Below are 16,442 nucleotides of genomic sequence, written 5' to 3' on the forward strand. Positions count from 1 at the left end.
ATATGGTTAAATGTTGGTATTTTACCAAATAGATGGTAGAAAAATGGCCTCTCGTCATTTTATGTTAATCTGAAAACTAGCTAAGTTGAACAATTTTCATAATTGTATTTCCCGTTTTGTGAAATGTCAGTTCTTATTCTTAATTCATTTTTCTTTCTTTTTTTTTTTAATTGCACTTTAAATAAAGGTTTACAGAGCAAATTAGTTTCTCATTAAACAATTAATACACATATTGTTTTGTGACATTGGTTCCAACCTCACATGTCAACCCTCTCCCCTTCTTGACCTTTGGTTCCCCATTACCAGCTTTTCTGTCCCCTCCTTCCTTCTTGTCCTTGCCCCTGGGCTGGTGTGCCCATTTAGGTGCGTTTTATTTTCTGTGCCTGTCTAATTTTTGGCTGAAGGGTGAACCTCAGGAGTGACTTAAGTACTGAGTTAAAAGGATGTCTGGAGGCCATCCTTATGGGGTTTCTTCAGTCTCTGTGAGACCAGTAGGTTTGGTCTTTTTTTGTAAGTTAGAATTTTGTTCTACACTTTTCTCCAGCTCTGTCTGGGACCCTCTATTGTGATCCCTGTCAGAGCAGTCTATGGTGGTAGCCAGGCACCATCTAGTTGTGCTGGACTCAGTCTGCTGGAGGCCATGGTAGTTGTGGTCCATTAGTCCTTTGGACTAATCTTTACCTTGAGTCTTTGTTTTTTTTTTTTTTAATGTGCTTTAGGTGAGAGTTTACAGCCCAAGTTAACTTCTCATTCAGAAATTCATACAAATATTGTTTTGCAACAGGGGTTGCAATCCCGACAATGTGACAGCATGCTCTGCCTTTCCACCTCTGGTTCCCTGTGTCCATTCGTCCAGTTCCTGTCCCTTCCTGCCTTCTTGTCCTGCTTTTGGACAGGAGCTGCACATTTGTTCTTGTACATTTGATTGAACGAAGGTGCACATTCCTCACATGTATTAATTTTTGTTTTATAGGCCTGTCTAATCTTTGTCTGAAAAGTGGACTTTGGAAATGGTTTCAGAGAGTCCAGAGGCCATAGTTTCAGGAATTCCTCCAGTTTCTGTCAGACCATTAAGTCTGGCCTTTTTACATGAATTTGAATTCTGTTGTACATTTTTCTCCTGTTCTCTCTAGGACTGTCTGTTGTGATCCTTGTTCGGGGGTCATTGATGATAGCCAGGCACCATCTAGTTCTTCTGGTCTCAGTCTGGTGGAGTCTTTGGTTAAAGTGGTCCTTTAGTCCTTTGGGCTAATATTTTCCATGTGTCTTTGGTTTTCTTCATTCTCCTTTGCTCTGGGTGGGATGGGACCAATAGATGTGTCTTAGATGGCCGCTTGCAAGCTTTTAAGACCCCAGACACTACTCACCAAAGTGGGATGTAGAACATTTTCTTTATAAACTATGTTATGCCAGTTGACCTAGATGTCCCCTGAGACCATAGTCCCCAGGCCCTAGCCCCATCTACTTGGCTCCTCAAAGTGTTTGGATGTGCCTAGGAAACTTCTATGCTTTTACTTTTGTCCAGTTGTGCTGACTTCCCCTGTATTGTGTATTGTCCTTCCTTTCACCAAAGTCGACACTTGTCTATCACCTAGTTAGTGATTTCCCTTTCTTACCCCACCTCCCCACTTGCGTAACCCACAAAGAATGCTTTTTTCTGTGTGTAAACCTTCTGTTGAGTTTGTATAATAGTGATTTCATACGATATTTGTCCTTTTGTAGCTGACTTATTTCACTCAGCATAATGCCCTCTAGATTCATCCATGTTGTGAGATGGGTTGCAGATTCATTATTGCTCTTTATCGTTGCATAGTATTCCATTGTGTGTATGTACCATAATTTGTTTATCCATTCATCTGTTGATGGGCATTTAGGTTGTTTCCATCTCTTTGCTATTGTGAATAATGCTGCAATGAACATGGGTGTGCATATGTCTTATTTCTCTAGGGTATATTCCTAGAAGTGGGATTGCTGGATCATATGATATTTTTTTCTAGCTTTTTAAGGAAAAGCCATATCCTTTTCCAAAGTGGTTGTACCATTTTACATTCCCACCAGCAGTGCATAGAAGTTCCAGTCTCCCCACAACATCTCCAACATTTGTTATTTTCTGTTTTTTTTTGCTCATACCAGTAATGTCAAGGTCAGATAGTATCTCAATGTTGTTCTGACTTGCATTTCTCTAATGGGTAATGATCGTGAGCATTTCCTCATGTATCTGTTTGCTGCCTGAATGTCTCCTTTGGTGAAGTGTCTGTTCATATTCTTTGCCCATTTTTTAATTTGATTATTTGTCTTTTTGTTTTTGAGGTGTTGCAGTATCTTGTAGATTTTAGAAATTAGACCCTTGTCAGATATGTGGTAGCTAAAAATTTTTTCCTAGTCTGTAGGTTCTCTTTTTACCCTTTTGGTTAAGTTTTTGATAAGCGTAAGTGTTTGATTTTTAGGAGCTCCCAGTTATCTAGTTTCTCTTCTGGTTTCAGGCATTGTTAGTTATGGTTTGTATACTATTTATGCTATGTATTAAGGCCCCTAGTATTGTCCCTATTTTTTCTTCCAGGATCTTTATTGTTTTAGATTTCATATTTAGGTCTTTGCTTTAGTTCATTTTTCTATTGGGTTGATTATCTTTGTCTTGGTGACTTGTAGAAATTATTTACATATTCTAATACATGTGTTAAAACTATTTTCTTCTAAGGTAGAAATAGCCTAAATGTCCCTAAACAGATGAATGGATAAATAAATGTGCTATGTACACACAATGGAATATTAGTCAGCCATATACAGAAATGAAGTCCTGATACATGCTACAGTGTGAATGAACCTCAAAATCATTATGCTGAGTGAAATAAGTCAGTTACAAAAGGACAAATATTGTATGATTCCACTTCATGAAATATCTAGGGTAGACAAGTATGTAGAGCCCAAAGTATATTAGTGGTTATAGAGGGTGGGTGGGAGGGAGGAGAAAAGGGTACTCATTGCTTACGGAACGCTGAGCTTCTGTTAAGATCGATGGGAAAACTTGGAAACAAGTAATGGTAATGGTTGAACAACATGATAATGTCACTAAATGTTGAAATGGCAAACAATTTGTTACATATGTATTTATCACAATTTAAAAAATATGAGGAATAATATTTTCTTGTAGACTGCTACTTTTATTTTTACTGTTACTGTCTTGTAAGGAGCCTTTGGTGGTGCAGTGGTTAAGTGCTTGGCTGCTAACCAAAATGTCAGCATATTGAACCTGCCAGCCAGTTCATGGGAAAAAGATGTGACGGTCTACTTCTTGAAAGATTACAGCCTTGGAAACTATGGGAAAGTTCTACTCTGTCCTGTAGGATCACTATGAGTTAGGATTGATTCAATGACAACTGCATTTTGTTTTGTTTTTGGTATTGTCCTTTACGTATCAGAGTTGTACTTTTGATGTACAGTCATGTGCCCCATGTCATCATTTTGGCAATGTCCGATTCTTTATTAGAATTCTTTAAATTCATGCTTGCAAACATGTAACGCAGGAAAAGAAAAAAACCCACCCCATCATTCTTAACCCAGGAGGTTAAAGCAGGACTTCACAGGGCCTCCACTTTGACCTCTCCACGGCTCCTATTCTGGACTATGATCTACCTTCAAAGTTGGTAACCTGGACCTGTGCAGCTTCCAGTGCTGACCTGCAGCTGGGCGCCAGCCTCTTGGGCAGCATCTAGAGTCCGCTGGGTGCCAGCTTCCTAGGCAGGCCCTTCTGTGAAATTTGCACCTGGTTGCTGGTGGTGACCACGTTCAAAATCTTAGCCTCACCTTTGGGGTCCAGCTGACTCATATGGAAAATGGTCTGTGACACATACTCGACGTGCAGGATGTGCTCCCCAACCAGACAAAAGATAGCTTCCACCAGCTATGCTTGGAGGTGAACTCTATACAGTATATAGTATGGTGTTCTTACAACAGCCAAATTATGTAACATCCTGTTTCACAGAACGTATCCTGGATATTAAATGATGCATGACTATACTCAAATTCACTAACATTTTCCTTTATAGTTTACGGGTTTTAGTTTCTGTTTACAAAGCCCTTTTCTTCCCCAGGGTCATAGAGGTATTATCATCTGATTGCTTTAAAGTTTTAATTTTTAGGTTTCTAATATGTTTGGAATTTATTCTTGAGGACTGTTTGATGTAGAGATATATTGACTTTTATGAACTTACTCATTCAGAAATGTTTATTGACAGCATACTATATGCCAGAGGCTGTTCAAAGCTCTTAGAATATACAGTGAACATTAACAGGCAAAGTTCTCTTTCTCAGTACTATGACATTCAAAGTCATATTATAAAATAAATGGGAGATAATATAAAAATAAAAAATATTAACTAATTTTTATTCTTATGAGATATTCATAACTTGTTTACTGGGGTAAAAGGAGTATTTTTGAAATTTTTTATTTAAGTATTTGTCATATTTAATCATGACTGAAGTTAATATATAAATGGCATTTACTTAAGTTCAATTGGAACATTAAATTTTTTTAAATATGAAAGATAAAAGGAAGTGCCTAGGTTCTTAATTCATGCATTAGAACTTTTTTAAAAATGAATATTTAGCAGAATATGAACAAGGGGGTACATTGTGTTATTTTTTAATTCTCTTAGTTCAAAGGGAAACTGTCAAAAGCCATAGGAAAAAACATAGAATATATTGCCTGATTTAGGGACACACCTCTAACATTTGTCTTGTCACTTTTTGTTCACTGAAGTAGGTAGGATTTTTAAACTTCTCAGGATGTAGCCCTGTGGTGTAATGAATTACTTAATATGACCCTTCTGGCCATGGTCTTTGTGGCTTACACACAGTGATTGAATGGGACTATGCAAATAAGATATATGGAACCTGTAGTGGTTGGGGTTATGTGTCAACTTGGCTAGGCCATGATCCCCAATATTGTATGGTTGTCCTCCATTTTATGTGTTGTGAATCCTGACCTCTACATGCGGATGAGGCATGTTTGGTGTAGGGTGTGTCTTGGGATACAGCCTTGCAGGAAGGCGTGACTCAAATCCCACCCTTACTCAAGTTACACCTTTCCCTGGGATGTGACTTGCATCTAAGGTGTATGTCTGGATGCCCTGATAGGGCTCTGTCTGCACCTGGATTCCATGTCTGGTTCATGATCACTTGACCTCTGGTTCCTAGGACTTGAGTCAGAGGCCTGACAATTCCGAGATTCAGCAGCCTCTGCAGCCCCGTGGGCTGGCAGCGTATCGTCTGACCTTTTTCACCAGCATCCTTAGCTTTGTGAACCAGTAGCCTGTAGTCTGAACTGCCAGTTTGAGTTCATCAGCCCCTGCACTCACGTGGGTCAGAAGAAGCCTACACCTGATCCATAGATTTGGGACTTGCCAGCCTCCACAACCACATGAGCCATTTCATTTAAATGGTTCATGAATTCTGTGAGATGTTCCAGTGAATTAGGGAATCCAAAGACAAAAGGGAAAGAGTAATACTGAGGGGAGAGGGAATAGTTGATGTTAGAGATGATGGAGTGGTACAGCAGTTCGAAAGAGTGGATATTCAGGACATCTTTAACCTCTACCTCATAGGAGCCAGCTTTGTGCTCATCCTTATAAGAAAGTATTCGTTTAAGTCCCCTGGGACACTTGCTACTTTGGGTGGTCTCTGACTTATTCTCTATCCCACCTGTATTGCATAGACAATGGAACCTGAGCCCAAGTGTTTAATATGGATAAATGCCCTCAGCACAAAAATAATTTTAGTGTTTTTTTATTATACTTATCTCTTTGGTTACAGTATTTTATGCAAAAATTGGCCTGGGAGATTTCCTTACTGTCTTTTCAGAAAGAATGAAAGAAAAAGAACGTTGTGAGGGTTAAAAATGAAAAGGAAATTAAAGAACCACAAAATTACTAGTTAAGTAGGAATGTAAGAACAGATTTAGATCTCAAGCACTAGGAAGTTAAATTAATGCCCTTTCTAGGACTAATGATACGACCACTTGATATGGCAAGCTGAGTGAACACCCTTGCGTATAGCTGTAACCCTACAAAGACTACCTCTTCAGTGAAAAAAAATCTAGAAGAAATATCTCACTGGTTCAGAGAAATGACAAGAAACCTGAGCATAGGGAAAATATTTTTCTTGTAAGATATTGAAGAGTTAGACATATTCCATATGGAAGTACAGACACCAAATTATGTAACTGTCATGGTAAGAATATACAAATTAAGACATTGACATCAAAACTTGTCCTAGATGAGTAAAAATTTTGGGTTGCCCATCAGAGCCAACTGTATAACCTGTCTGATGGTCATTTCATAACAGATTATATAAAACTTCCACCAAAAATGGCCAGGGGCCAACTGTGCGATAAACCATCAATGCTCATATTAAAGTTCAAGTTGAAACTGAAGAAAATTAGAACAAGTCCATGAGAGCCAAAGTACAACCTTGAGTATATCCCACCTGAATTTAGAGACCATCTCAAGAATAGATCTGTCCAAAGACCAGACGAGTTGTGTTTTACTGACTACGCAAAGACATTCGACTGTGTGCCTCATAACAAATTATGGATAATATTGGAAAGAATGGGAGTTCTAGAACATTTCATTGCGCTCATGAGGAGCCTGTAAGAGGCAGCCATTCAAACAGAACAAGGGGATACTACGTGGTTTAAAATTAGAAAACTAGTGTGTGTCAGGGTTGTATCCTTTCATCATACTTATTCAATCTGTATGCTGAGCAAATAATCCGAGAAGAACGTGACATCAGGGTTGGAGGAAGACTCATTAACAACCTGCAATATGCAGATAACACAACCTTGCTTGCTGAAAGCGAAGAGGACTTGAAGCACTTACTGATACAGATCAAAGACTGCAGCCTTCAGTATGGATTGCACCTCAACAGAAAGTAAACAGAAATTCTCACAACTGGTAAAGTAGAGGGTCAGCAAAAAAAAGGAAGACCCTTAATGCTATGGATTGGCACAGTGACTGCAACAATGGACTTAAGCATTACAACGATTGTGAGAATGGCACAGAACTGGGCAGTGTTTTGTTCTGTTGTACATAGGGTCATTATGAGTCGGAATTGATTCATTTGGCACCTAAAAATAACATTTTTTTTGTTCATTGTCTCTTTTTCCCAATTTGAATGTGAGCTCCATGTGGGCAGGGATTTTTATCTACTTGGTTAAATGCTGTATTCCCACTATCTATAGTCGTACCTGGCACATATTAAGTGCTTAATAAATATTCTTTGAATGAAAATGCACTTCAGAATAGTGGTTCCTCAAAGAGGAAAAAGGTAGTAACAGGATTGGGAGAGGGAGAAATTTGTTATATAGTTCTAATATATATTTTATCTTAATATGGCCAGTTCATTTACATTGGAGAGATATTAGTGATGGATATAATAATTTGTTATATTATTCCCCATCTCTTTCTATGTATTTTAAATAATAATTAAAAATAAACATGTATAAAGAATAAATTGGTGAGAATGTTAAGAAAAATATGAAATATAGGTTAAAAGTCAGGATCTTTACTATCAAATATTGTATGAAATTATAAAGTAACTATAATAAATACAGCATAGTATATATGCAGAGCCCTGGTGGTACAGTAGTTCAGAGCTCAGGCTGCTAACTAAGAAGTCGACAGCTCCTCGGAAACCCTATGGGGCATTTCTACTCTCTCCTGTAGGATCGCTGAGTCGAAACCAACTTGATGACAATGGGTTGCTTAAATAAATGTAATATAAAAAAAAATTTTTTTAAGCTTGTACATAATCAGTTAAATCCTTTTGCTTCAAAATTAAAGGAGTTTAGTAAAATAAAAAAGAAAAGAAAGCAGAAGAAACTATATATAAATATGCAATTTTGGAAAGGGTATTAGGCTTTCCAAGCATACGTCAAAGAAAGAAACAATATAGGAAAGCGTAAATCTAAAAAAACCTTAAATATAAATTATAAACGTGTATTTTGACAAAAACATTTATATATTTTTCTTCTTTATTTCAAAGATGATGCTTGGTTTACCCAGTTTGAGTTGCAGGTCAGTTTTAAACCCCATGAAGAAATGAAAATAAATTCAACATTTATTTCTTGAGCAGAATGAGTGAATTTTTTGTTCTGCATCACTTGGTTGGGGAAGAAATCTCTGTGCTTGGTTCATTTCTACCTTACTTGGGGATACAAAGAATAGATGATCAGACAACTCTTGAGCATGCTTTCTTACTTTCTGCAGATATACCCCTGATGTTTCCGCCTTCATTCCTTTTCTTCTATATTTATTCTTCCTTCTTTCTCTAGTTTCAACTTCTAGAATTACACACTCAAATCAAGCCCAACTCAGATGTCATCCTTCCATGAAACATTCTTTTTCCCTATAACAAAAATTTCTACCCCACCTTTTAATCATTTTAGTCATTTTTTGTTTTAATACTAAACAACTTCATATTAATGAAAATGTAGAGGATTGTTCTAGTAGAGAACATTGCTACTAGATTGTGATGTTTACTGCTATGTCTTACTCATTTTCATTCCTTATTTGTGTCTTTACTAAACACGTGTATCTTGATTGCATGTGACCAGATATTTTAGTTGTTACAGGCTAAAAAAGGACAGAAAGAGCTCATATGTAAATCATTCATCCTCTTCCAATAAAGGTCAAAGGTTTAACAGAGTTCAAAATGAAAAACGTGGTGGGTGAATTAAGTTGTCACATAACACGTAGTAGTATGACACTGCAGTGTGAAAGGACCTGCGACTGTATCAGTCAGTACCATATCATTATTTGCAGAATTTAGTTTCAACAAAACTTTACCTGCTATATTAATTTGAAATGCCTTGATTTTTGTAGTTATTTTGTTTATTTTATAAATCTTGGCTTTATAATTGTATTATATATGTGTGAAAGGAGTGTATACCTAACTTTATATTTGTATATAAACAACAACAACATATAATTTTAGTCAGTATCAGGACTGTGGTAAGGATTTTTCTTTTTGAAAGATGTTATATATTATTCAAGGTTTCAAAATAGTGATATAGACCGCATGATATTTTGAGGTCAGAAGTAGAAGAGATCAATACTAGAGTAGCAAGAGATAGTAGTTTGGATTATGCCTGCATCTTGATTGTGTCATAATAAATAATTTTTTATTCATTTTGACAAGTAGCCATTCATGAAATAATCTAGAAAGAGCACTGTCTAAATCTTAAATCATCATATGTATTTATTGTTTGATATTTAAATATCCCAGTTTAAAAACCGGTAAATTGAGGGGTAATTTTTAACTTTTTTTGAAAGAAGAGTTTAGCCCTTTTTTCTTTTAGCCAGTTCCCCGTGTGTCTCCATATTGTCCTGAGTTACATCAGATCAGTTTTTACCCTGCACAATCAGTGTGTAAAATGTTTTATATATTTATATCAAAATTTGTATATTCAGACATCTTATATTCAAATCATATATTTCAATAATTTTTTGAACGTAGATGCTTCTAGTAGCACATCGGTGCTTTTGTTTATAGTTTGGTTTTAACTGTTATTCTCTTATATTCCAAGGAGGTCAAAATGTCATTTTACATGTTTGCTATTACTTGTTCTACTTAAAAGTAAGATTTACTCAAAACGAGAGAAACTAAAAACATTCACTTCTTTGTTTCCATGTCTTGTAGCACTCTATGGCTGTTACTTTTTTTTTTTTTCCAACAAATTTGTTTCTTTAGATATTTTTAAATATCTGAGGAAGCCTTAATGTATTTTATAATTTTTATTTCTTAAAAATAAAATTTTATAGAATATATTATAGTTTATTTAAAACTCAAGCAATTTTTAGAAAGTATAATTAGGAACATGCCTTTATTGAGACAAGAGATATACAGTGAAAACTAGTTAATGAAGAAAATAATTTTAAATCTCTGTGGCCTTGATTTTATAAAAATAAGTATTTTGTAATTTAGTAATATTTAGTTTAATAAAAGACCAACTGAAAATTGCAATTGAATTCCCAGAGTACTGTATTACTCAGAGTAATATATTTTTATTTTTGTGTTCAGCATTACTTTTAGTATTCTTGTTACAAAAAATACCTTGTCTTTTAGAGAATACAGTGGTATTATTTACGTTAATTCATGTGGCTTGGTAAAAAAAAAAAATGCTATAACTCCTTAACTTAATGGGATTCTTCCCCTGTGGCAGTGCAAACGGCTGGAGCAGGAGCTTCATCATCTGAAAGAGCAGAACCAGACTTCAGCAAACAACATGAGACATCTGACTGCTGAAAACAATCAAGAACGTGCTCTGAAGGTAAATCTCCGTTCCTTCTTGCAGGCAAATTAAGGTTGTAAGCCCTTGGTGCCAGCTTTCTGTGCTGCATATATCAGTTGTGTACATTTCAGCAGAAGTGAGCTTTGGTGTTTGCCAACAACTCCTTCTTTAAACACAGATACAGCACCCTTCTGTTATCGTATTATTTTATTTCTTGTATGTGTACATGAAAACAACGTATTTTCGGATTTTTGAGTAGTGGTACCATAATTTGGTACATGTTCCTTCTATGTTGTTTTTATAATATATTATTACCTTTTTGAGTTAATTAAAAATGACTACACTTAAACAAGAAAAAAAAAATCATGGGCCTTTTCTTGGCAACAATGATGTTTTTTACAATTTTTTAAAAAATGACTTTAATATTAGTAACCCCCGAAACTGATACTCCTTGAAAAGGATATGTGAATTCAAGGAGTGCTTAGAATGTTATTTATAACAAAATACATTATGAAAGAGAATATATTCTACTAGAACTTGAAAAGAATGACGTTTACATGCATGTCAAGAAGTTACATCTCGTTGTGGTATAGATCCAGTAAGCACACACACAAAAAAGGCCATGATTTCGATTTTATTAATTATGTTTTTAAGATGCTTTTGACTTTCCATTATCTCTTTGGTGTTTGCCTCAGTTCCTAGCACAGTTCCTGGGACATAGTAGGTACTCAGTGAATGCTTAGATGATAAATGCATGCCTGAGCGAGTAACAGTGTAGACTCAAATACTCTTGTTTGTTCTTTCTTGTTGTTTCTTTATTTCTAATTGTTTTTAATTGACTCCAGCCATTTCGATCCTTTAAGTAGGCCTGGAGAGGAAAATAGAGGTATAATTTTCCTTGTTAAAAAAAACTCTTTTATGAAAGTCCATTTTCCTCTTTGAGATAGTTACCTGCTCGAAGTCAGTGATATGTCTTTAGGTCAATTAATAAACACAAATGTGCAACTGTCCATCTAAATGAGTATGTTTTGGTTGTTTTATACAGATTGAGCAAAGATACAGATAAACTGAAATTATGAGTAAACTAGAACTTTTGGATGTCTGTGTACATCAGTCTTTGAAAGCTAAATTGATTTTATTTTAATTATTTGGAGAATAATTCATAAAATATAATTTGATTGTCAAAACATGATGAACATCTTATTGAGCCTTCCAGTAAATTATTATATGCATTAACTGTGGTAAAATGTCAGTACTGATAACAATTATGCTGAGTTGAAATTATATTGCTAAAAAATATAATTTGAAGTTTCATGGCTATTGTTTATATTTTCTGACTCTTGACTTTTACAAGGCATTTACCCTAAGATATTTGTGATTTCCGGTTTCAAATACTGTATTTTTATGCAAATAATACTCTCTACGTTTGCTGGCCACCCCCTCTTCCCATGAGGCACCCTCACAAGCACTGCTATGCCAGTCCTTTTCCACATGTTGCTATAAGAAAAAAAAAGAAAACCCTCATAGCTCCCTCAGGAAAAGACCTCGTAGGAGGGGCGTGGCCTGCAAACAAGTCACAGAAGGCACTGTTATTTACGTAAAATTACGGGACGTTAATATTCAAAAGAAAGATGTGCCATTTGTTTGAATCACATTTTTCTTCAGAGTCTCATTATTCACATTACAAGTTAGCTAGATTTTCAACTTTCATTAAAGTTTTTTCACTTGCTTGATGTGTATTTTTTATTGATAATTTTTTTCTTCATGCAAGTTATTACCTAAGTCATGATGAATAGAAAACAACAAATCCAGGGTGAGATACCAAAAAAGGCCCAGCAAAATCACAAATTCCATATCTCCATAGACTTTAGAATCAGTTTTAAATGTTAACTATTTCACAGTATTTTTATTATATTGTGAAACATTTGCCCTTGAAATGGAAGAACTATCATAATATATTACAATGTAAACCTTTTAAATTAAAGTTTAATTTCTCCCAATTTCCTAACCTAAAATTTTTGAAAAATTCTTTATTTTATAATTTATATAGTCTGAAGATTATAGATAATATAGTTTATCTGTATTAAATATTTTCACAATTAATAGCTCTAGAACAATAGTTTTTATATTCTTAGTAATACAAATGATACTGTAGAATTTTTCTTAATAGCCAACTAAACTTTTTTTCATTAAAAAAGATGAGCTCAAAACTTTATCTTTTAATTTCTCTACCTTCACTCACTTCCTAGATAATTTCAGCCAGTCTTATGATTCTAAATACCATTTCTATGCCAATAATTCTCAAATTTCCAACCCTAATCTCCCCTGAGCTTCAGATTTGTATCCAATTTGTATCCAATTGGCTATTTATCATTTCCGTTTGGATAATTAAAAGATATCACATACTTAACAGGTCTAGAACAGAATTCTTGATTCTTATTTTTTGTAATCCTTGGCCTCTCGATTTGGTTCCTCACCCAGTCTTTTTCATTTTAGAAAGTATACCACCCTTCATCCTTGTCTTCCCTCATAACCCACATCAGCAAGGCCCATTATCTCTGCCTTGAAAACATATCTTGGTTCCAATCACATTTCACTTTCTGCATTGCTACATGCCAAACCCAAGCCACTAATATTTCCCACCTCAGCCACTGCAGTAGTTTCATGCATCGCCTTGATGTTTCCACTCTTGACACCACATAGGAGAAAAATTTATATTTTAAAATCAGCTCATGTCTTCTCGAAACCTCCCATGACTTTCTATCATCACACAGAATAAAATCTGAATCTACTACTATGACCTGTAAAGTTCCGTGTGATCTCAACTTACCTACTTAACTCTGGTTTCTTTTACCACTTTCTCTCTTGATTTCTTTGCTCTGGAGGTTAGTCACGCTGCCTTTTTTTTTTTTTTTTTTTTGCCATTCCTGAAATATTTACACTTTCATTCCCTTTCAGTTCTCACAATCTGTGTTCTGTGCAATTGTGACCTAAACTTACTGCCAAAGAGTCCAGAATTTTACATGGTAATTCACTTTTAATTTGACAAAGATTTTAATTTTGGTACTATGTTAATCACTGAGAGAGAAAAAGAAAGAAATATTAAAAGTGGTTTCTGCCTTTAAGGAGCTTACATTCTCACTAGCCAAAAAGGAAAAAAATATATATATATATATGTGTGTGTGTGTATGTGTATATAACACACACACACACATCCCTGTGGGAACCAGAAAAGATTCATCATTGTTGTTATTGTACAGTAAGAAAAGATGTGTTACCAAGGAGATTGCATTGTCCTTTGTGGTCTTAAATTATTTTTTGCTGCAGATTACAGAGGACTATCCTGGGATTGGCAGTATAATTTCCCAAGTCAGGATTAAACTCTAAAATTGAGGAAAATGGTGACATTGAGATGTGGAAAATCTTTTTAATCTATCCAAAAAGTGTGAGGTTTCGTAGAAATCAAGTTTTGTTTTTTTCTTTTTAGAAAATGTGTTTAGTTTCATTTTGAAATTCTCAGTAGTGAGCTTATAATAAGTTTGTTATTATTATTTAATGTACCCTCTCTTCTTTTCCCTTGATTATGTATATAGACCAGAACAGTAAATGAGAAAGTAAAGAGTTATGGATTGCTGTGGTTATTTTTGAAGTAGACCCGTGGATTTCACTACTTTATGAATAAAATTAAGTATAAGAATTTTTTTAAGTGTATACTTGTAAAGGTAGTTTCTATAATGTGCAATAATTTATTATCAACTATAGGGGACATATTTTATGTGTTCTATGTCATATGGCTATTTCCATTTAAATTATGACCTAAATAAAAATTCCAGCAACTATTCCAGTTTGTTAAGTGTATATTTAAGAAAATTGCATGGTCATTTTGGCATTTTCGGTTGGGTATTTATCTTGTTTTTGTAGTAGCATGAAATTATAAATTCGTTACACTGTGTCCTTAACCTTTATGTGTTTGAAATTTTCCATAGTGACAAGTAAAATGCAGTGGTACACATAGGATGGGGGACTGAATTTATGCTGACACCAGTATATGCCCTGAGAGTTACTTAATAAAAGAAAACTAGTTTATTTTTTTTTATTTAAAATAAGTTGTATCCAATTATGTTAAGAAATTGGTTTTTTTGAAGAAAACCATTTTTAGACATTTAATGTTTTTAAGGTAAATTTAGATTAGCCATAAATATGCAGGTGTCAGACTTAACAAGAAATTTAATATGTACTGACTTTCTTTCCTTTTTCCATTTATTTTTATTTTTTAATGAGCTTTGATATATGTGTGAGAATTCTTGTGAAAGGTTGAGACTCTTGGTCTACTAGTATGACCAGTAATGGTTATTATTTAGTAGATGTTTTTCCAAGATTTTTTTGATACGTGTTTTGTAATATTTATTCATTTACCTTCCTTATCACATTGTCTTTAACCTCCATCCATCATACTTCTCCACTGACATGCCGTTGAAAGCTGTTCTTTCTTAGATTATAAGCGACCTCTGATCGTTAAACCTGTAAAACCTATCATTCATCATCCTACCCAAGATCCCAATAAACCTAACTCTAACACATTGCAATCTTGTTGTCTCCCTCCCTCTTGAAACACTTTACTATAGTTCTATGTTGCTATATCCTCATCATTTTTCTCTTCTTTTGATTGTTCTTCTTATTCTTGATTGCCGATGCTTCCTTTTCTACCTCTTCCTAAAATGTAAATGTTTCTCACGGCTGTGTGATTAATCCCTTTTTCTTTTTTTCTAGGCTTATCTCCTCTCAATCTCATCTATTCCTATGACATCACCTGTCATTTAGATCCTAATAACTGCCGTGTCTGCCCCTCCGCTTGTATATCTTAATGTCTTATTAACCTCAGCAAACTTAAAACCAGATCACTAATTTGACTCCCTAAGTTGTGTTTCCTCCCTGAGATGAAGTCATAAACTGAGTCAGGCACTATTGACTATATAACTTAACACTTTTTCCCAATTATCTTTTCCTTTGCTTGCTTTTGCTATGTTGTCATTGTTGTTAAATGCTGTCAAGTTGGTTGTGACTCATACCCACCCTATGTACAACTGAACAAAACACTGCCCGGTCCTCACTATACTCACAATCACTGCTGTGCTTGAGCCCATCGTTGCAGCCACTGTGTCAGTCCATCTGGTTGAGGGTTTTCCTCTCTTTTGCTGCCTCTCTACTTTACCAAGCATATGTTCTTCTCCAGGGACTGGTCCCTCCTGATAACATGTCCAAATTACGTGAGACGAACAATCCTCACTTCTAAGGATCATTCTGGCTGTACTTCTTCCAAGACAGATTTGTTCACTCTTCTGGCTCTCCATGGTATATTCAATATTATTTGCCAACACCATAATCAAAGGCATCAGCTCTTCTTCGGTCTTCCTTAATCATTGTCCAGCTTTCGCATGCATATGATGCCTTTGCTATAGAAGCAGAAAAAGTTAAATACTTCCTCAGCATTTTCTTTTGCCAGTGAGACATAGGGAGGAGTCTACAGTAGTGAGAGAAGGAACAGGGATGCCTGGAAAAGTTTGTTTTCCTGATAGGACAAATTCAACATGCACTATTCCTTCTCCCCTTTTTACTACCTTAAACACTTACCTGCTGCCTGAAACTGCAGCAGCCATGAAGAAAAGTCCAAGAGAAGTGTAGAGAAACTGGCCCTATCATTGATCACCTAGAAAGTGAGCTGGCAAGCAGATGTTACATACCTATATCCTGGCTTCTTTTTCTGGTGAGAAATATAAAACACTATATTTTTAAATCATTCTTTGTAGTTGCTATAATTTACACCAAATTGATGAGTTAGATGTATTAATTAATGGCACTGCCATCTGTTAGACGTGTAGGCTAAAATAATTGGCATAATCTTGATATCCTTTGACCCACCACACACCGATTCAGTATCCAATCCTGTCATTTCTACAACAGTGATTTCTTTCCTTTTTTTTTCTATCCCATTTTTATTATCCTGCCTCTGCCCTATGTGAGGTTGATGATCTAGATTCTAATAGTACTGTCGTAACTAATTTTTCAGTCCTCAGTTTTTCATCTCCCTGATCAGTTGTCGCACTGTATCATCTACCTTTCTAAAACCCAGATAACACTCTATTGCCCAAAAACC

The 16,442-nt window shown here is 35.2% G+C and overlaps 1 protein-coding gene across 1 annotated transcript in view; it reads left to right on the forward strand.

Annotated features, from left to right (window-relative positions):
* MIPOL1 (mirror-image polydactyly 1) overlaps positions 1 to 16,442 on the forward strand; it is a 304,146-nt gene that overhangs the window by 170,679 nt on the left and 117,025 nt on the right. Inside the window, exon 10 of the mRNA XM_010588600.3 lies at positions 10,220 to 10,327. Within this exon, the coding sequence (XP_010586902.1) occupies positions 10,220 to 10,327 (108 nt within the window). The remainder of the gene's footprint in view (positions 1 to 10,219; positions 10,328 to 16,442) is intronic.

Source organism: Loxodonta africana, chromosome 10 (assembly GCF_030014295.1).
Source record: "Loxodonta africana isolate mLoxAfr1 chromosome 10, mLoxAfr1.hap2, whole genome shotgun sequence".
NCBI lineage: Eukaryota > Metazoa > Chordata > Mammalia > Proboscidea > Elephantidae > Loxodonta > Loxodonta africana.